This window comes from Lynx canadensis, chromosome B2 (assembly GCF_007474595.2).
Source record: "Lynx canadensis isolate LIC74 chromosome B2, mLynCan4.pri.v2, whole genome shotgun sequence".
In the NCBI taxonomy this organism is placed as follows: domain Eukaryota; kingdom Metazoa; phylum Chordata; class Mammalia; order Carnivora; family Felidae; genus Lynx; species Lynx canadensis.
The window spans coordinates 17,849,162-17,871,251 of record NC_044307.1 but is presented as its reverse complement, the minus strand read 5'-3'; the positions used below and the strand labels follow the sequence as shown (position 1 = coordinate 17,871,251).

Genomic DNA, 22,090 nt, shown 5'->3' with positions numbered 1-22,090 from the left:
ATGTGGGGCGCGCCTGGGTGACTCAGTCAGTTAAGCGTCCGACTTCAGCTCAGATCATGATCTCGCGGTTCGTGAGTTGGAGCCCCGTGTCGGGTTCTGTGCTGACAGCTCAGAGCCTGGAGCCTGCTTTGGATTCTGTGTCTCCCTCTCTCTCTGCCTGTCCCCCACTCATCCTCTCTCTCTCTCTCTCTCTCTGTCTCAAAAAATAAATAAACATTAAAAAAAGTGTTATGTGTGGATTTTCTCCTGCACAGGGGGTTGGCACCTCTAACACCTGCCATTATTCAAGGGTCAACATATTTTTCCCGACTGTATTCTCAGCCTGCTTTCATCCATCTCCATAGTGACAAGGATGACATTTATAAAAATTGATCATATGATCATCTCTCTCCTTGAAGACCTTCAAGCAGATCCTCATCACCTCCAGCATGATGTCCTAGCCCCTTCACTGGGCGCAGGGCACTCATTGCCGTCTGGTCTCTTAGGCTTTCCAGCACCTTCTCTCGCTATGTGCCCCATCCCATGCTGTACTCCAGCTCTACCTGGGTGACTTGTGAGTCCCAAATGTGCCACTTCCACCATCCCTGCCTCGACTCATGCCAGTTGTCCTGCCACGACCTTCTGGGCTTTTTCTCCTTCTCCCTCACTTGACTGACATGGGCCTTTCTTGTAAGAGTCAACTTACGGTCACTCTCTGAAAAGACTTTCCTAATTCTCACTGCCACGGACTCACTCCTCCCGTATCACACTGTACTATTATTAGTCTTGCAGTGCTGTGTTTGTGTTCCCAGCGGACTTCGAGACTGAGCTTCAAAGGTAGAAGCTACACCTGTTAATTTTTGTTTCCTTTACGCCTAACACAACCCCTGATACGTGAGCAATGCTCAACACAACGGAGTCTCAACTTTTATTCATTCAACTTGCACAAACTCAACTGTATGCACGCACACATGCGCACACACAGGCCCACAAGTTGTGTAAATTTAAATGGTTTGGGCCATCCCACCCTGCCTTCCATTCCATGCAATTTGTCTGGGGTTTCGAGTGAGCCCGAGGTGGATTCTGTGTATTCCCATGACGGGTCTTCGTTCCCATGGCTCTCTAATGTTAATGATACCGTGTACATCTCATAACACATAGTTCCTCAGTTCCAGCCAACTTCTTCGTCTGGGGCTCGTTAGAAGAAACTACCATCTAGGTCAAGATTAGAGGGAAAATCGGCCATGTTGGAATTAGGGAGACTCTGTGTCGTCTTAATGTGGCACGTCCCCAAGGGATTTCTCCAGAGGAGTTTTGACTGTATGTCGTCTCCTCTTTACACTCTGACTTTGCAACCTAGACTCCCTATAAGATGTGTACAGTTCTTTGAATTGAATTTATTGTACGTTTATTGTATAAATATGTACATTTATTGTATATGTGTACATTTATACAATACATTTAGGTAAATGCATCGTATACGTTCATTGTATAAATGTATATATTTCTCTCTCCCAACACTTCCCTACAGCAGCTGGTGCTTGTCACAACAAATGCCCTCCTTAATCCCTATCACCTATTTCACCCATCCCCCCACCACCTCCCCTCTGGTAACCACCAATTTGTTCTCTATGGGTAAGAGTCTGTTTCTTGCTTTCCCTCTCTCTCTCTCTTTCTTTTCCCCCTTTGCTCATTTGTTTTGTTTCTTAAATTCCACATATGAGTGAAATCATACCGTATTTATCTTTCTTTGACTGACTTATTTTGTTTAGCATAATACTCTCTAGCTCCACCCATGTCATTGCAAACGGCGAGAGTTCATTCTTGTTTATAGCTGATTCATATTCCGTTGTATCTAGACACAACTTCTTCTCTACCCATTCATCCGTTGATGGATGCTTGGGCTGTTTTCATAATTTGGCTATTGTAGATACTGCTGCTATAAACATCACGGCGGGTGCATGTATCCCTTTGAATTAGTATTTTTGTATTCTTTGGGTAAATACCTAGCAGTGCAATTTGGGGATCGGAGGGTGGTTCTGTTTTTAACTTTTCTGAGCTACGATTTCAACACTATGTAAAGGTTGTCATGTTGCCAAATGTGTGAAAGGGCATTGCTTTTACAATCCCTCTTTGAGGAACTTGGATAACGGATATTATCCATCCAACTATGGATAATACTGTTCTTTTCAGATGCTTGGTCGCCGACTATTGAGCCTTGGTTAATAGTTGATTTTAGAGTCACTACTCTCAGAGAAATTCAGAATGACGGGGAAATTTTAATTTGCAGTGACTGTCCCCCTTGAATCTTTCCTCAGCTTGCTTTTTGGCTCTTAATGTTCTTTGTTACTTGGTGATTCAAATCACTGTTTGGGTTCTGATGAATCATAACACTGTATCATGCCCCCCACATTTCCCTCTTTTTTGGATATCTCTTCCTGAGGCTCCCACTGGCAACTGCTGATATGTTCCCCCTCCCACCTCCCTACTCCCCACAAATCCACTTCTCCAGAGTCTCCGTGACTGGCACTGCCATTCTTTCCTGGGAGCCGACTGCTTTGTGCCCCATATCTAATCAGCACATTCTGTACATTCTGTCTGGGATGGTTTCTAGCGAGTATTACCCAACTTGTTCCTATCACGGCCACTCTAACTCCAGCCCGTCATGCCTCTCAAATGGATTGTTAGACCCGTCCAAGTGCCCTCTCTAGCCCGGGTCTCTGTCTCTTCAAACCATTCTAACACTCGACATATTTTTCTAATTAAGGCATGGCTCTAAGAATAACTTCTCAATCTCACATGCTGCAGGGAGTTCCCACAGCTTATTGATTTGCTCACTATAAACATCTCATGGGATGTCGGATATCAACATACTCCTAATAGATACCACCTCATTATCACCAATACCACCTCACTGTCAATTCTCACTGCTGCTTTCTCTGAAAAGAATATTCCCGAAAAACCACCTTCCTTGTGTTCCTGCCTTTGGCACTTTTCTTCAGCTCATTCTCTCTCTACCGGGGCCACTCTTCTCCATCTCTCCCATTTAAATAATGGCCTTAATATGTCTGCTTTTAATAGCCTGTCATTTGGGAAGCTTTTCCTGATCTTTTTTTTTTTTATGGCGAAAAATTTTAGATTTAGATGTAGCCAGCTGGACTCAGTTTAGACGGTCCCAATTTTGTTGCCAATATCCAAAAGCATCATAATTAGGAGCCAGTCAAACATATGCCTTCTTCTTTCCATCAGGCCTGATCTGGGTGTTGACCTTGGCCACGTCAAGGTAATAGGGTTTCTTCACAGTGTCTTTAATCTGGTACTTGTTGGCCTTGACATCCACAGTGAACACAAGTGTGTTGTCCTCTATGCTCTTCATGGCCGACTGGGTAGTAAGGGAGAACTTGATGATGCACAGTGGTCCAGCTTGTGTCTTCTGGGGGCATTCTTCCAAAGATATTTGGGCCACCTTCAGAGGCATTTGGGTCATCAGAAGGTAGATGACCTGCAGATCTTCCTTGTGTGTGTGTGTGTGTGTGTGTGTGTGTGTGTGTGTGCGTGTGACTGTGAACATCTTTCAGCACCATTTTCTTGGACTTCAAAGCCTTTGCTTTGCCTTTGCCTTTGGGAAGGACAGGAACTTCCTTCTTCACCTTCAGCACCATCTTTGTGAAAGGCAGAAATAAATTTTTTTATTCAAGTGTAATTAACATGCAATGTTATATTAGTTTCGGGTGTACAATGTAATGATTCAACAATTCTGTACGTGACCCAGTGCTTGTCAAAGTGTGCTCTCAGGCACCTGGGTGGCTCAGCCGGTTGGGCATCTGCTCAGGTCGTGATCTCATGGTTCGTGAGCTCGAGTTCCCCATCAGGCTCTGTGCTGAGTGTGGCGCCTGCTTGAGATTCTTTCTCTGCCCCTCCACCGTGTGTGCACGTGCTGTCTCTCTCTCTCAAAAGAAATACATTAATTAATTAAAAAAAATAAGTAGATTCTTGATTCCTTTTATCTGTGTCACCCGCCCCACTCACCCACTTTCCCCCGGCAACCCCCAGTTTGTCCTGTGCATTGAAGAGTCTGGGTTTTTGGCTTTTCTTCTTTCTTTCTTTCTTTCTTTCTTTCTTTCTTTCTTTCTTTCTTTGTTTTTCTTTCTTAAATCCCATATATGAATGAAATCATTTGGTATTTGTCTTTCTCTGGATGACTTATTTTACAAAGCATTATAACCTGTAGGTCTGTCCATGTTTTCACAAATGCAAGATTTCATTCTTTTTTATGGCTGAGTAATATCCCATTATATATGTATACCATATCCTCTTTATCGATCCGTCTAGAGATGCGCACTTGGGCTGCATCTGTATCTTGGTTATTGTAAATAATGCTGCAGTAAACATAGGGGTGCATATGTCTTTTCAGATTAGTGTTTTGTTTTTTAGGAAACTCCATACTGTTTCCCACAGTGGCTGCACTAATTTGTGTTCCCATCAACAGTGTACATGGGTTCTTTTTTTCTACATATCCTCGCCAACATTTGTTATTTCTTGTGTTTTTGATTTTGGCCATTCTGACAGATGTGAGGTGATACCTCATTGTGGTTTTCCCTTTATTTTTTAATTTTTTCATTTCATTTTTTTTTTTTTTTAATTTGGGAGAGAGAGAGAGGGCGGTGGGGGAGAAGGGCAGTAGAAGAGGGAGAGAGAATCCCAAGCCCAGTGGGATCTATGCCCTGTGCAGAGCCCAGTGTGGGGCTTGATCCCACGATCCTGAGACCATGACCCAGGCCAAAATCAAGAGTTGGACCCTCAACCGACTGAGCCACCCAGGTGCCCTCATTGTGGTTTTGATTTGTATTTTCCTGATGATTAGTGATGTTGAGCATCTTTTCATGTGTTTATTGACCATCTGTATATCTTCTTTGAGAAAAAGTATATCTCTTTAGGTCCTCTGCCCATTTTTTGATCAGATTGCTTGGGGTTTCTTTTTCTTTCTGTTTCTTTCTTTTGTTTTGTTTTGTTTTGGTGTTGAATTGTATGTGTTCTTTATATATTTTGGATATTAACTCTTATCAGATATATCATTTGCAAATATCTCCTCCCATTCAGTACGTTGTCTTTTGTTTTGTTGATTTCCTGCACCATACAAAAGCTTTTCATTTTGGTGCAGTTCTAATAGTGTAATTTTGTTTTTGTTTCCCTTGTTTAAGGAGGCATAGCTAGAATTGATGTTTCTACAGCTGACGTCAAAGAAATTACTGCCTATGTTTCATTCTAGGAATGCTACTGTTTCAGGTCTAACGTAGGTATTTAATCCATTTTGAGTTTATTTTTGTATATGGTGTAAGAAAGTTGTCCAGTTTCATTCTCTTACACGTAACTGTCCAGTTTTCCCAACACCACTTGTTGAACAGGCTGTCTTTTCCGCACTGTACATTATTGCCTCCTTTGTCATGAATTAACCGACCATATGAGGGTGGGGTTATTTCTGGACTCTCTGCTCTGGTCCATTGATCTGTGTGTCTATTTTTGTGCCAGTACCTGCTGTCTTGATTACTACAGATTTGTAGTATATCTTGAAATCTGGAATTGTGATACCTTCAGCACTGTTCTTCCTAAATGGAAATAGTTTTTAATATGCCCCTCAGCCTGCTGCCCAGTCAGTTGCAAATCATCACCCCTTCCACCTCCACCCCCATCACATACACACACACACACACACACACACACACACACCCTAGATTACTTTGCTGTGTCCTGAGGGATCAGTTTCAGACAGCATTTTCTAGCCATGTTCAGTCCTTCTGGGACATTTCTGACATTTCCTTTCTACTCCTGGTCAATAGCAATGGTACTGTTCTCTCTCCTTGTGTTTCCAAAGCATCTTGCTCACCTTGGGAATACTTCACAGTGCCAACCTTATTTGGGGAGCAGTGCTGGCCCTAGCCAGACTATGCTTCAATCCGAGATCGACCATCCCTGATCTTACCAAACTGGTGCCTTACTCCACACCATAGAAGTAAAAAAGAACAGCCCAACAGCAGAAGCCCCTGCTTTAAAGGACGTATCTGGGTTTTCATAAGGCTACTTATTTGATGAAATTAACTCATCAGTTGGTGAACAACCTTAGAAAGTTATATCCAGGGGCACCTGGGTGGCTCAGTCAGTTGAGCGTCTGACTCTTGATTTCAACTCAGGTCATGATCTCACGGTTCGTGAGTTTGAGCCTGTGGTGAGCTTGGAGCGTGGAGCCTGCTTGCGATTCTCTCTCTCTCCCTCTCTCTCCACCCCTCCCCTGCTCTCTCTTTCTCTCTCTCTCAAAATAAATAAACTTAAAAAATTTTTAAAGAAAAAAAGAAAGTTACGTCCAAAGCAGTAAATGTATTAGTCACTTTCTGAACTAACCTTGTGTTAATGTGGTTTCTCATTGCCACAGCTGCTTACAAGCCCATCTTTTGAAATCTCATCTCCTGACCTGCAGAGTATATCGTATTCTTTCTTGAGCTGCTTTTGGTCAAAGCCATGAGCATCAGAAGGTTTTCCCCAAAGTATATTTACCCCATATCCACGTCAGTGCCATGTTTTCTGAGAATAGGTGGATGATATTCCTTCCCCATAATTTTTCTTTTCAAGCCAGGTTTAAAGATCAGAACTTAACTGTGAACATATTGAAGGCTGATGCTACCTTTTTTTTTTTTTTTTTTTTTTTACTAAGCAAACCAAAGATATTCAGATCATCCTAACGTAATTAGCTTCCCGCCATCATTAGTCTCTTCTCTTGAGCCATCCCCTTCCTTAGCCCCACTCCTCACAGGATTCCTCCTTCATGAAAATCTAGGATTCTGTCCTCAATTCAAATCAGAGCTCCTTGGGGGTCTACAGAAGGAAAGCCCTCCTGCCCGGGACCCCAAACACTCTCCTACATCCCACATGAAAACTGCCCAGTTTAGACCCTGAAGTCCTGGTGGGGTGTTCAGTGGGGGGGGGCCTCCCGGAAAGGCTGCTTACCCCTCCCCCCATGTGGTTTCTCCTCTCCAAGGACTTTGGTCTGTCTGAGCCAAGCACCCTCCACCCCACCTCCAAGTCTTCTTGGATTTTATCTCTGGTCAGTTATCCTACCACGTTTTGGACTTTCCCCTGCACTTTAAGTGAATTTAAACAAAACTCCCCAGTGCAGTTTTCCTGTAAAAACAGCCTCCTCTTTATTCTGGGAAGAATCTAGAATAATCACAGCATTTAGAGCTGAAAGAAGCCTGAGGGAGCATCTAGTTCCAATTTGCGCTAAGCTTGTACAAATCTGGAAATTGAGAGTCGGAGAGATCAAACGGCTGGTTGACTCTGCTGCTGTTAAATGAGTTAACGTTTCCTGGCTTTACTGGCCATTTCTTACACATGTTAAAATAAGTGCTTCCATTCATAAGACCTTCATACTTTTCTATTCGTCTCCCCTTAACAGAAAGAAGACCACTCGAGTCACATGTGATGTGGAGGGGAGGGGACTTCAGACACAGTCAACACTGCGATAGCTGCTATCTTCCTTTTAGGTTCTCCCTGCATTATATAGGTTGTTCCTAAGACATTCTCCTACCCCCTGGGGAACATCTGTGTAGTTAGAATAATGTATGTGGGTTCTTTTCAGCTCACTGTAAAGCTGTCCAACAAACGCTGATCATTTGGTGATTTGGGATAGGTAAGGAAGGGCTATATGGGTTTTATGCACTACAGTTTGCAGACTTTTGATGATCTGCATCTCTACTCTGCATTCCCTCTACTCCCTCCACCCGGATCAATGGTTTAAACATTTCTTTTCCTTCCACACTCATCCAGTTATTGAATACTCTTTTTTTTTTATTTTGCTTAACATTTTAATTTGTTTTTGAGATGAGAGATAGAGACAGAGCGTGAATGGGGAAGGGGAAGAGAGAGAGGGAGACACAGAATCGGAAGCAGGCTCCAGGCTCTGAGCTGTCAGCACAGAGCCCGACGTGGGGCTCGAACTCACGAACTGTGAGATCATGACCTGAGCCGAAGTTGGACGCTCAACCAACTGAGCCACCCAGGCGCCCCGAATACTCTTTTGTCAACTATCTTGCAGCTGTGAGTGGGTAGGACATCTGGTGTCTAGGGTGATTAATTCATCCTGGTATGCCCAGGACTTTCCTAGTTTTAGCACTGGTAATCCCACATCCCGAGAAATCCCTCAGTCCTGGGCAAACTGGGACAGATGGTCACCCTAAGTGCTGCCCCAACACATTCCTGCTTGCTTCCCAATGCCCAGGTCATCTTGAGATCAAGAATTAATGCCTTAGATATTTGTGTTCCACAGAACAGCACCGATCAGTAAATTGGAAAACTGTTATCATCAAAAGCACTCAGTTCTGCAGATTCCAAAACACTGAAGACACATCGAAGGGTAGTGATTGAAACTACACTATCATTCACGAGGGCCCTAACCAAAGCAGACTGGGGCCACACCTCCTCTATTTATAAGAAATTTTCCTTTTCTTTTCTTTTTTCCTTTTCTCTTTCTTTTTTTTCTTTTTTTTTTTTTTTAGGAGAAAGGATAGAGTTTAAGGAAATCATTTCAAAGGATAAATTGGTAAACATAAAATCTGAATCAAAAACCACTTTAACCACTGGGAGAATCAAATACAAAGATCTTCTTCAGTTACGCGCAAACACAGGACATATCCTGGAGACAAATTTGTTTGGCTTTAACGTCTAGGAAAGAAGAAATGTCTGCTTCTTTGGGATTGATCCAAGCCCTCTGCCCTAATACACTGTCTAAGCTCAAGTTAATGACAGGTTCTGTGGGAAAGAAGCTAGTAGGAGAGTGGATTAAATAAACTGAACTCAAGTCAAGAATTTAATAGGGCTATTAAAAGTAGAAGTTGGAGGAAGCCACACCCTATTTCTATTTTAAAACTGTTTTGTTTCCACTTATTTGAAAATGTTCAAAAGATAAAGAGTATCTTCAAGATACAGATCTCCCGCAGCTGCTGAATGGTAAAACACTGGGTCTTAGTAGAAATACCAACCCCTTGCAACATCAGTTCAACTTTCAAAAATATGCAGGTGGAGGAGTTTGGAGGCAGTTGGTACGAGAAGGGTAGCAGAAGCATATCCCAGATTTGGACAGACCTTGAACGTGCAAATTCACTTCATGAATCTGCCATCTTTTTTCTCAAAGGAGACATTTGGAAACCGACACGTTGCATAGAAAGACAACCGTCACTATTCTGTTCCTTGAAGTTGAGCAGAATATAACCAAAGATAACATTTTTGTTTGTGTTTCTTGTCTGGTTTTCGCTTTTGTTTTTGTTTGGACAATTGACCCCGGAAGGGAAAGAGCTTTGCTACCCCAAGAAGGCCTCTAGGGAAGTAGAAAAGGGAGTGCGACCCCAGAAGAGTGAGGTAAGCTAGGGTGACCGTCTGTGGAAGATCAGGAGAAGATTCGGAAGAAGGCTTCATAGCCAGATTGACTTTCCACCACTTAGAAAGACTATTCCTTTTTAACAATTGGGAAACTAAGGGACAGTGATCCCCAAAGACTTTTCCAAGGTCACATAGGAGGCAGCAGAGCTTTGTTTAAACCCTGATCCAGGGGCACCTGGGTGGCTCCGTCCATTAAGTCTCCCACTCTTGACTTGGGCTCAGGTCATAATCTCATGGTTTGTGAGTTTAAGCCCCACATTGGGCTCTACGCTGACAGTGTGGAGCCTGCTTGGGATTCTCTCTCTCTCTCTCTCTCTCTCTCTCTCTCCCCCTCTCCCTCACTGGTGCACGTGCTCTCTCTCTCTCAAAATAAATAATGTTAAAAAACAATAAAATGAAGTCTTAAAAAATATATAACGCTGCTCCAAAGCCTTGGTCTTCCCCCACTATGCTGTGTATTTGTCTCTGTGGTAACCTTTTTGTGGGGTGACCCAGCAGGCTGGCTCTCTGAAGAGGTAACCATTTGGAAATGGTTTGGAAATACAGGCTGAAGAAGCCTGAAGTGTAGTTGCCCCACTTTGGGGCGGGGGCACAGGGCAGAAGAGGCCAATGCCACCCATGATAACAGTGACCTTGAGGGCTCCCACCTATCCTTTGGGATCTTTCAGGCGGCAGAATGACCCCTCAAACACAGGTGTTCTGCTTCACTGTTTAGTATCTAGGAAGTAGACGGGGCAGGTATGTTCCTGGGTGAGCCAAGATTGGCAACAGAGAGATGCCTTAAGACTTGTTGAGTAATTCTTACGTGCAAGGCATTGTTCTAAGCTCTTTTTATATCTTGAACCTATTTAAATCTCCTTAAAGCCCCATAAGGTCAGTCCTCTTAATACCTCCATTTTATAGAAGAAGGAAGGAAACTGAGGCATACAGTCCAGTGCTGTGCACTATAACCCAGATGATGGATGTAAAGGGGCTTCAGGCAGGTGTAATTGGCCCCATTTCACATTTCTTTGTCTGGAAAGATACAGAATCTATAGGTGATTGCAAAGATTCCAGTATTGCAAAATATAGGCCTGGAGGAACCCGATTGCAGTCTAGAACAGGGATCGCCAAATGACACACAGCCCATGGGCTAAGTCTCACCCGTTTCTTTACTCTCCACAAGCTGAGAATGACTTTACATTTTTAAATGGTTGGAAAAAACCAAACGAAGACTATTTAGTGACATGGGTGTTATATGAACTTGAGATATCGGTGTCCACAAATAAAGACTTCACAGGACACAGGCACATATTACGGCTACTTTCGAGCTGCGGTAGCAGACGTGAGTGGTTATTACATCAGAAACCAAATGTCTCACAAACCTAAAATATTTACTATGGGGCCCTTTATAGAAAAAAAAAATGCTGACATAGAATCATGTGGTCAACATAATTGCCTAATACTTTCAGGGAAAAATTTTTGTCGTAATTGTGATTGCTAAATAATTAAAAGCCTCCCCTTTTGTGCAGAAACTGGTTACTTAAAAAGAAATTCTGAATAAACATCCTTCACAAATGACTTTTTAAATAGAATGTGCAGCAGGTATGCATAAGATAGATAAATACGTTTATATATCTTTTCACTAAATGTTAGCGCTCTGCTTGTTTTCAGAGACGGTCTGCTTGGCCCAATGTTTGCACTGATCCTTATGATTGTCAAACCCTTTCATAGACATTAACTTATTTGATAATTTACAAGTGCTGGGGGTACTGATCGGCAGTAATAAAATGGTCCCTGAGCTGAACGGATGGCAGCCATCCTTGAACTGAATGGTCTTGCAAGTGCTCTGCTTCTGGATTTTTTCTTGAACCTTCTCACCCGCAGCCCATCACCTTGCTGACAACAGGGTGCCTGGGTGTCCCCGTGCCACATCCCTCTGTTAATTTGTGACTTTTTAAAACAATATTTATTTATTTTTGAGAGAGAGAGAGCACATGAGTGAGGAAGGGGCAGAGAGAGAGGGAGACAGAGAATCCCAAGCAGGCTCTGCACTCTGAGCACAGAGCCTGATGCCGGGCTGGAACTCATGAACCATAAGATCGTGACCTGGGCTGAAACCAAGAGGTGGACGCTTAACTGACTGAGTCAGACAGGTCCTCTTGAATTTGTGACTTTTTAGCTGCTTAGGTCTGAGTAACTTTGTTACGACTATGCAACTATACTAAGAGCTCATGGCCTAAGACCGGAGAGGGGTTCAACGCACATGAACAGGACCTTTGATGCTTAAAACAAAGATGATAAATTTGCATCTTGAAGGCTCCATGCAGCCTTCAGGGTGCATGTACATGCATGCACTTGTGTTTTAAAAATTTCTTTTTTTTTTTTTTAATTTTTTTTTTTAATTTTTTTTTTCAACATTTATTTATTTTTGGGACAGAGAGAGACAGAGCATGAACGGGGGAGGGGCAGAGAGAGAGGGAGACACAGAATCGGAAACAGGCTCCAGGCTCTGAGCCATCAGCCCAGAGCCTGACGCGGGGCTCGAACTCACGGACCGCGAGATCGTGACCTGGCTGAAGTCGGACGCTTAACCGACTGCGCCACCCAGGCGCCCCTTAAAAATTTCTTAAGTACTTGGTCACATTCAAAGAGTCTGGGAATTTTTTTTAAGGGTAAAATTCAGATTTCTCACTTCTGAAAATATTTGAAGAGTGGGGCGCCAGGGTGGCTCAGTCAGTTCATGATCTCACGGTTCATGGATTCAATCCCTGCGTCGGGCTCTGTGCTGATGTCTCAGGGCCTGGAGCCTGCTTCAGATTCCATGTCTCCCTCTCTCTCTGCCCCTCCCCCACGCATGCTCCTTTTCTGTCGCTCAATAATAAACATTAAAAAAAATTACAGGCCCCGTGGCCAGCGTGGCATTATTGGCCAGCGTTGAGAGGGAGCTGCTTGCTTTAGGTGGGACATAGGCTCTTCGCTGCGGTCACCACCCTCCCTCTGTGTCCATGACACCTCACCCAATGTGAGCTGCCACTTGTGAACTTACCAGCCCTGTCTTTCCCTTCCTCCTCCAGCTTCACCTACTATTTTCATTTCTCTTCCCCGACACATTCACGTGTGTGAATTCAGCCCACAAATTTGTGATCGTTGGTTGCTGGGAGATCCTTTCTTGTTTATTTTCTGTGTCTCCCGCGTAGCCAAATCATTTGGGGTTGCCAGACTGACACAGCATGGTATACATTTGGCGGAAATGAGGGGACCCGTCAAAAAGCGTTGTCGTGAGCCAGCAGCAATAATTAAGCTGAGAGGAGTGATCTGTGGTAGAGAGGTATGAGCACTTGGAAAGGAGTCAGGCCCGGATTCCAAGCCTGCCCCTGCCGAGAACCAAACCAGCTTCCACGTTTACCCCTCATGGCTCAGCTGGGGCAGACACATGGCTCCTAAGTTACTAAGAACCCAGTGACTGTAAGGGAGAAAAGATCCGCCGTGTTCTCAGAAACCTTTAGGTAGCCTCGCCTCGTGTTTTCGTGCAGAGCTGAGCTGATGATGTGTTGTTAGCTGCCTCCTGTGCTATCTCCTCGTTTGTGATGTTAAAGATTATCCTGGGGTACGGAGAGGCAGGGGAAGGTCATACAAAAAGCCCGCTTGATGACAGTTTGCAGTAGGTTAAGCCAACTGCAGTGACCAGAGCAGAAATAATGTACTGGTTGGAAGTTAACAGCTTAGCCCGCCCCAATTATTTGCTAGAAGAAAATGCCTGAGCAGTTGCCACAGATACCAAGCAAAACAAACCTACCCGCTGGGCTAACTGCTTAGCAGGGCATCACCTCGCAATCTCACGTTGCTCATCTAAACCATTGTACATAAGGCAGGACAGACCAGAGAGGCATCTCCCGGGTCGTGCTGTTTGGAGCTGTAAATCACATCGAGCCTCTCTCGAAGCCCTGCTTGCAATCTGCGTTGAATAAATCCTGATGAAAGATTTGTTGAGTTTGCTTTGTATTGGCATTCCATTGGGGCTCTACTGTAGGGTCAAGGCTCAAGGCAAAAAGAGGGGAAAACCACCCCGAACCTACAATGAGAGCCCAGAATTCCCTCCCCCCACCCCAGCCCTCCCCTACTCCTGCTCTCCGAGAAAGTTCTGCCAAGGACGTATTTTACAGAAAGGGGCGTGGCTCTACTAAGAGTGAAGGGAAGTGAAGGCATCCACATGGGCTATTCAATTCTTCCCTTCCTATAGCATATTTCTATTTTGTGTCTGGGGCGAAGGGGGAGAGTGATGGGGAAGGATAAGAGTGGAATTTAACCTCCCCTGTTTCAGTAGAAATAAAGCAACCCACTGGAAAGCCTTAAGAGGGTAAAAATTTCTCTTTGCCATTACTAAGAACAGAAGTCAAAGTATCAGTTCATTAACAAGGTCAGGAGATGTTGGATATTTTTCTAAAGAGAAACAATAACAATAGTTGGTAATGCTTATTGAACATGTATGATCATAAACATAAACCCTCAACAAGAGTCATCTCTATTTTTTCTTAATTTTTTTTAATGTTCATTTATTTCTGAGACAGAGAGAGACAGAGCATGAGTGGGGGAGGGGCAGAGAGAGAGGGAGACACAGAATCAGAAGCAGGCTCCAAGTTCCGAGCTGTCAGCACAGAGCCCGACACGGGGCTTGAACTCATGGACTGTGAGATCATGACCTGAGCCGAAGTCGGTCGCAGGTCCGACTGAGCCATCCAGGTGCCCCCAGAGTCATCTCTTTTTATGTTCTTCCCAGCCATGTGAAACGGAAACCACTGTGACTGTCCATCTCACAGATGAAGAAGCTGGGGCTCAGAGAGGTTCAGTAACTTTACCCTGGTCTCACAGCTGGTCAGCGACCAGCAGGGATTTGAGGCTCAAATGGACTGGCTCCGGCATCTGGACTAGGGAGCTGCAGAGTGAAGCTTGCTGGCTTCTCTCCAGCTGAATGACTTGGGAAAAGAATGTTCTTCTTGGCCTCGGTTTTCTCATCTGTAAAATAAAGGGTTGTATTAATTAGATATCTTTAAGGTCCCCGCCAACTCTTCGGGTCTGTATCCAAATCCGTATCCATCACATCCGTGACACTGTTGTCATTCATTAGCTCAGCCCATTACAGTAAGCTGGGGAGTCGGGGGGAAGGGGAGAGGGGTGGGACAGGAAGGGGGCAAGGAGATGGCTGCATTATACACCAAACACTTTCCTTTTTTTTTTTTTTTTAATTTTTTTTTCAACGTTTATTTATTTTTGGGACAGAGAGAGACAGAGCATGAACGGGGGAGGGGCAGAGAGAGAGGGAGACACAGAATCGGAAACAGGCTCCAGGCTCCGAGCCATCAGCCCAGAGCCCGACGCGGGGCTCGAACTCGCGGACCGCGAGATCGTGACCTGGCTGAAGTCGGACGCTTAACCGACTGCGCCACCCAGGCGCCCCCACCACTTTCCTAACAGAGGCAGCTGATCCTGCCCAGACAGGTGGGACGGGAGATGGGCGCAGGCATTTTTAGCATACCACTGGGACTGTCACAATGGATTTTGTAGTTGGACCGGTCCCTTTGCCCCACAAGCGTCCTTACCGCCCTCATAGGTCTACAAGGCACTCCACATTTGCTGAGTGCTCCAGGCACCTGGCACAGGTGAGCTGTGACAACCCCTGTGTAATGTGACCGGACCTGCTGGGCTTCTCTTTCTTCCTGCCTCCCTTGAATTACACTGAGTGATACTTCCAGGAATTTTGCAGCGGCCCCGAAGCCTTTGTTCTTTCTTCAGAATAAGGAAGTGGGAGAGGTGGCTTGGTGGGAAGGAGACTTCTTTGAGTTCTGTGAAATGAACTCAAATCTGAAGCTGTCAGACTTTTCAAAAGACCCAGTGGCTAGTCACTCCACATTTCGTAGATAAATACCGTGTTGACAGCTCAAGTTATCTGAAGCTCTGTGTGAAAGGGGAACCAACTTTTCTCTCTGGGAACGAGGACTCTCACGTTTCGGTCTGGTGTGCAAACTAACGTGTGTTTGTTTCATTTACGATTTGTGTCATCCACACGGACCCTTCAATGTTACAAGTCAGTCACCGCTAGGTTCCTTCTGCCATACCCCAAGAGGGTGATGCTTTTTTCCCTCTTCCCATAGCCTCCACAGACTCGGTGGCGTATAACACCATGGGAAACTGGCTGATTTAATCCGGGGAACACGTACCTCACCAGTCTTTTTTCTTTTTCTTTTTCTTTTTTTCTTTCCTTTTTTTTTTTTTTTTTTTTTTTGCAGCTGATAATCTGCTGAACACGTGTTACAAGTGCATTTTTTTCTTATCTGTGTCTGCATGTCCAGAGGTAGAAACAACACTGACAAGCAAAAAAGAGGGGCAGAGAAGCAAATAAACCCGAGGGGCAGAGGTCCTCAACCTTGTGGTTTCCCCGGGGCGGCTAGCAGGTCGCGGGGCTCCCTGGGGGGGCAAAGTGGGAGCATTTACTCTGCCAGGCGAGGAGGGGGGGAGCCTGGGAAGAGAAGGGAGATGGTATCGGAATAGATTGGATGGGAGGGGGGCGGGGTGAAGCCGGGGAGACTCAGCCCCGGCGTAAAGGACCCGTCCTTCCAATGCAATGCAGTAGGTAATTTGCAAGGATCCGCCACTCGCATTCCGTATGCAAATGAGGAGGGCCTCTGGGCGGGGCGGAGCGCGGCCGGGATTCAGCACCCAGGGTCGGAAGAGCACGCCGAGCCCGGGGAGCATCGCTTCTTCTCCGGCCGGCGCCCCGGAGGAGGGACGCCGCGCTCCGGGAGACAGTAGACGAGGCTTGAAGCGCTCACGGCCCGCTGCGAAGCTGTCGAAATCCCAGACTGCGAAGAGCCGTCAGTTCAGCCTCTTCGCGCCCGAGGTTTCAGGGGCCGGTCATTTCTCCATCCCTGGAGAGAGATCCCTTCCCCGAGGAAGTGAAAATAATGAACTTTTGGAGGTATTGGTGTTTTGCTTTCATCCTGCTCTGTGTGGTTATTTTGGTGATCCTTTACAGCAGCCAGTTAAACGTGCCAAAGAGTTTCGGGAAGGTGAACGGTTCCAGTCCCAGGTATTCTCCAGTGCAAGCCTGTGATGACGCCTTAGGAGCTAAGTCAGCCTTTCTGTGGGGGCAGACCTTACCATCCCCTTTGGGAAGCGTCCCTTGTAAGGACTACCTGATCCAGAATCACTACATCACAAGCCCCCTGTCGGAAGAAGAAGTCGCTTTCCCTTTGGCTTATGTCATGGTCATCCATAAGGACTTTGACACTTTTGAAAGGCTCTTCAGGGCTATCTATATGCCCCAGAACGTCTACTGTGTTCACGTGGATGAGAAAGCCCCGGCTGAGTTTAAGGAATCTGTATGGCGGTTACTGAGTTGCTTCCAAAACGCTTTTGTCGCGTCAAAGAGAGAACCTGTGGTCTACGCAGGCATTTCCAGGCTCCAGGCCGACCTGAATTGCCTAAAAGACCTTGCGGCCTCCAAGGTCCCATGGAGGTACGCCATCAACACGTGTGGGCAAGATTTCCCCCTGAAAACCAACAAGGAGATAGTCCGGTATCTGAAAGGATTTAAAGGGAAAAACATTACGCCGGGGGTACTGCCTCCGGATCACGCAATTAAACGGACTAAGTATGTCCACCAGGAGCACATAGGCAAGGATGGCTCTTTTGTGAAAAATACTAATATTTTGAAAACCTCGCCTCCACATCAGCTGACCATCTACTTTGGCACCGCCTATGTGGCCCTTACGAGAGAGTTTGTCAACTTTGTCTTCCATGACAAAAGGGCCATTGATCTACTACACTGGTCAAAAGATACTTACAGCCCCGACGAACATTTCTGGGTGACACTTAACAGGATTCCAGGTAGGTGCCGGTTGCCGTTCCAACGTTTTCTTATTCATAGATTGAGTCCACTAACATGGAACGCTCCTAAGAGAACAGACCCATTTGAAATTATTTGGGAAAAAATGTTAGCCCTTAGAAAACTCTTAGTCTGGTTGATTTTTAGTGACAGTTTAGTGCCAGCTCTGTCGTCTTGTAACTATGTGCAATATGGTGATCTAAGAAGTATGCAGACTATGGGAGGTCTGGTCTGTTTTGATCATGTATCACATAGTAACCGACTTGTAGCTCAGTGTTTTGTTGTTGCTTTTGTTTTAACTGAGGTATAATCGACATGTGCTAGCTCAGTCTTGTGAATGAATGCTTTTCATGCTTTTCTGGATAAGCACAGCTACAACGTGATGGAATTGATTTTTCATAAGCAGTCTAGAATGTATGAGCTCTAATAGGTAGTGTTTCTTTCAGAGCATGTTACGGGGTGTTAACACTGATCCTCAAAGTCAATGCTCCAAGTCGATGGGCTGTTTTTCGAATCTTAGAATCTTTGGATGTTGATAAATGATCTCTTCAGTGAAATGTCTCTAGTCTGAGATCTGATCAAGTGCCCAGGTCTCGACCGACTGGGTTCAACACGAGCGGTCTGGTACGGTGTTGCCTAGAAGAACCGGGTAAAATGAGTTGGAATAGACAGAGTTGATCAACAGCGGGGGTCGATCCAAAGTAAATTCTCAATTTCCAAGCCACAGATTATTAGAAATTCCAGTTTGCAGCCGCTTGGCTTTATATACTGTTAAGTCTTTTCCATTGTTTATGATAATCTGGAAAGGGGCCCAAGGGGTGCCGGGCGACTGAAGGCAGAAAACAGAACGCAATTCCCTCTTTGATTCAGGACTGAGTATCTTTTCGAAGTTCTGTTCTCCATATGCTGCCTGAGAACACCTGTGTGGCCTGCACCACCTGTTCCTGGTGATGCCTCCATCGACTAGTTTCCACTGTTGTGCCAGCCTGGCTATGGGTACCAGCCCTGTGCGAGGGTGGCCCGGTGCCTGCTGTGTGTGAAATCACTCCCTGCGCTTACATGTAGGACTGCCGGTGACACATTGGAACGTGGTTGGAAGCCACCTTCATCTCTGAAGTAGATTGATATGGTTGCTCCTTTCTCAATCACTCCGCATTCCTCAGAGCCGGACTGGAGTCATGGTCTCAAAAGTCTACTCAGGGCAGAAAGAGGACTGGCAAGGGGACTGGGAACAGAGACATACGCTATCCAATGAGCTGCTAAATTGTCAGATCACACAGACTTGTAGGAGCAGGAGTAAACCAACAGTATCATAGTGTAGTGAGTGTTCATCCTGATTATTTACAAACGACTGTCTTAAACACACGTAAACAGGGGCGCCTGGGTGGCTCGGTGGGTGAAGCGTCCGGCTCCGGCTCAGGTCATGATCTCGCGGTTCATGAGTTCGAGCCCCGCGTTGGGCTGTGTGCTGACAGCTCAGAGCCTGGAGCCTGCTTCCGATTCTGGGTCTCTCCCCGTCCCCTGCTCATGCTCTGTCTCTATCTCTCAAGAGTAAATAAACTTAAAAAATTAAAAAAAAATGTGTAAATATATGATACGTGGTGTCTAATATTGTTTTCTGTTGGTATAGTTTGCTGCAGAGGTATGTATTTCATCATTTCTTTCTTTTTAATTTTTAAATATTTATTTTTTGGAGACAGGGGTTTATTTAACCCTAAATAAATAGGGTTATTTATTTTTTGCAAGCAGGGGAGGGGCAGAGAGAGAGAGAGAGAGAGAGATACAGAATCTGAAGCAGGTTCCAAGCTCTGAGCTGTCAGCACAGAGCCCGACGCAGGGCTCGAACCCACGAAGCGCGGGGTCATGAGCTGGGCTGAAGTCGGTTGCTTAACCTACTGAGCCACCCAGGTGCCCCCATCTTTTCTTTTAATTAGGAGAAATGATCATTGTAATCCTCACGAGCAGAGGAAGAAAAGGAGGTTTAGAGAGACTGAAGTAATATGCTCATCTTTACACGGCTTGTCCAAGCAAAGCTGGGATCTAATCCTGGATTTGTGTGACCTGAAGTTTGAACTTGCACCAGCAAAGGAGGGAATAGTCATTTCATCTTTCCTGTATATCTGAAGCAAATTCCCTGTAGAATCCCAGAAGGGAGACAGGACAGGGGAAGGGTGGGGGAAAAAAATGAGGGGCCATGGAGGTAAGTTCCAGCTGACCACTTTAAGCTGGAAATAAGGTTAACAGGAATAGAGAGAGAGAGAGAGAGAGAGAGTCTGTGTGTGTGTGTGTGTGTGTGTGTGTGTGCGCGTGTTGGAACACGGTGAACACGCTGAGGCTTAGCAGGGCCGCTGTGCTAACTGGAGTCATGGGAAGGTGTCCTTGTTGGAACTGATGGCCAACCCCACACAGGCTTCTGTGACAGCTTCCCCAGTCCCCATCTGGAACAGGCTTTGGTCTGGCTCTTCCTTCTGTGAGCCAGTGGAAATGGCCAGTGTTCTTACAAAAGGCTGGGGTGGGGGGGGGGGGGGGGGGAGGAACAAGCAGGCTGAGACTTTGAACCTAGTCCCTGTGAAGTGTATCGAGACTTTGTCTTCACAGTGAATAGAAGTCTTCAAAAATTAGTAGAACATTTTGACATTTATATTTTTAGCAGTCAACAAATATTTATTTAGCCCTTAGTTGTACCAACTACTGTTCCATGGACCAAGAGTGCCTTTTGTAAGAAGACAGACATGACCTCAAGGAGTTTGTTTCCGGATTTAGAATTTTAGTATATTGGACTCATTTCCCCCCACTCCACCACTCAAAAAATGTGTTGTTGTTGTAGTTGTTTTTTTCTTTTTCTGAATATCTGCCCCTGTTTTTAAAACATTTTTTTTTAAGTTAGCTTTCTAAAAAACAGGAAATATATTCAAAAGGTGCCAGATCTCTTTATTTTGCACTCCGTCAGTTCCTGATAGATTGCTTCCTTCTGTATCCTTCCAGAGATATTTTACTACGTTTACAGACAATAAAATTAATGAAACATCATGCGTGGAGAACGGTACACATCCTTTTTCTCTTTAATTGAGGTAAAATTGGCATAGGATTAGTTGCAGGTGTACAACATAATCATTTGATTTATGGTCACACTACGAGGTGACCACCATAAGAAGTCTGGTTACCACCTGTCGTTATGCAATGAACCCCCTTCACCCGTTTTACCCACCCCCAGACCCCTTCCCTTCTGATAACCACCCATCTCTGTATTCTATGAGTTTTGTTTTGTCTGTTCATTTTTTTTAATAGTATTTTGTCCATTTATTTATTTATTTATTTATGTATTTACAAGAAATCCCTACACCCAATGTGGGGCTCGAACTTACAAGCCCGAGATCAAGTCACATGCTCTACCGACTGAACCACCCCAGGCGCCCCCACATATACTCTTTTTCTCCCACAAATACACAGACGAAGAAAAATGATCTTTATAGCAGGTCCCCTACTGTCTGTAAGTGAGAAACAAAGGACGACACAATGCGTTCTTTATTTGCACAGATCATCGGCCGACATTTAGGAAGCTGCTTTTGACTTAAACGCTTTAGTTTTCCTTATTTTTTTTTCAACGTTTTTATTTATTTTTGGGACAGAGAGAGACAGAGCATGAACGGGGGAGGGGCAGAGAGAGAGGGAGACACAGAATCAGAAACAGGCTCCAGGCTCTGAGCCATCAGCCCAGAGCCTGACGCGGGGCTCAAACTCACGGACCGCGAGATCGTGACCTGGCTGAAGTCGGACGCTTAACCGACTGCGCCACCCAGGCGCCCCAAGTTTTCCTTATTTTGAAGCAATTTGTCACCTGGATCCAAACAAGGGGTGGCATAATTTTTGATAGTAAGGGTTAGAGAAATGGCAGGTAAGATACCGCATGGAGGTATAATTCCACAAGAGCTAGGCCAACAGTGGTATCAGTGAAGAAGATAAAAGTATCAGAAAGACCTTGTAGAACTGGCAAGCCTCGGAGTTCCAGTCAGAATGTCATAGGGCAAAGTTCCTCCGTAAGAAATCTGGTTTCCGGGTAGCCACCCCGGGCCCATCATGCAGTCGCATCTGATTCCAAGAGAAAGCACCTGCTCCCTACCTGGACGCCCGCAGTTCGTTTCCATCTTACGTGCGCCTGCTTGGAGTTTCTCCCCCAACTTGGCGCCCCTCCAGCCCCGCTGTTAGTATTGCTGTTAGATTCCTGGCCTGCTCCCCTTTCGTGCAGTGGGCTTCTCCTGTCTTCATTTGATCTGGGCTGCTCCTTCGCTACTGGATTAGGGGGAAAGAAACACGGGTATAAGGAAATGAAAGGTTAAGAAAAGACAATAGAAACTTGAAACATTTCTCCAGGTGTCGCTCCCAGCAGATGTAAACACTGAGCTATTTAGAAGGTAGGTGTTCTCTACCCGAAAGGTTACCTACCGGGCCCTTAAATCTGGGCGTGGCTGGGTCAGTCCCAGTGTTTTTCAAAGTATGCATTGTGTTCTCTGTACATCAGCCTAAGTTTAGAAATCAGTTTCTAGAACCACAAAGGATGCATTCAGTCATGCCGGTGACCGACCGAGAATTATAAATATTGATGGACTGGTAGGATCATGTCTCAAAAATGTCATTAGAACAGTCAGCTCTGGGGCGCCTGGGTGGCGCAGTCGGTTAAGCGTCCGACTTCAGCCAGGTCACGATCTCGCGGTCCGTGAGTTCGAGCCCCGCGTCAGGCTCTGGGCTGATGGCTCAGAGCCTGGAGCCTGTTTCCGATTCTGTGTCTCCCTCTCTCTCTGCCCCTCCCCCGTTCATGCTCTG

At 45.4% G+C, this 22,090-nt stretch overlaps 1 protein-coding gene across 4 annotated transcripts in view; it reads left to right on the top strand.

Moving 5' to 3' along the window:
• GCNT2 (glucosaminyl (N-acetyl) transferase 2 (I blood group)) overlaps positions 1-22,090 on the top strand; it is an 82,995-nt gene that overhangs the window by 35,818 nt on the left and 25,087 nt on the right. Inside the window, exon 1 of one of the 4 annotated variants that reach the window (XM_030314866.1) lies at positions 15,651-17,271. The exons of the other annotated variants lie outside the window; for them this stretch is intronic. Within the exon in view, the coding sequence (XP_030170726.1) occupies positions 16,347-17,271 (925 nt within the window). The 5' untranslated portion in view covers positions 15,651-16,346. Of the gene's footprint in view, positions 1-15,650; positions 17,272-22,090 lie in introns of those variants that run through there. 4 annotated transcript variants of the gene reach the window in all.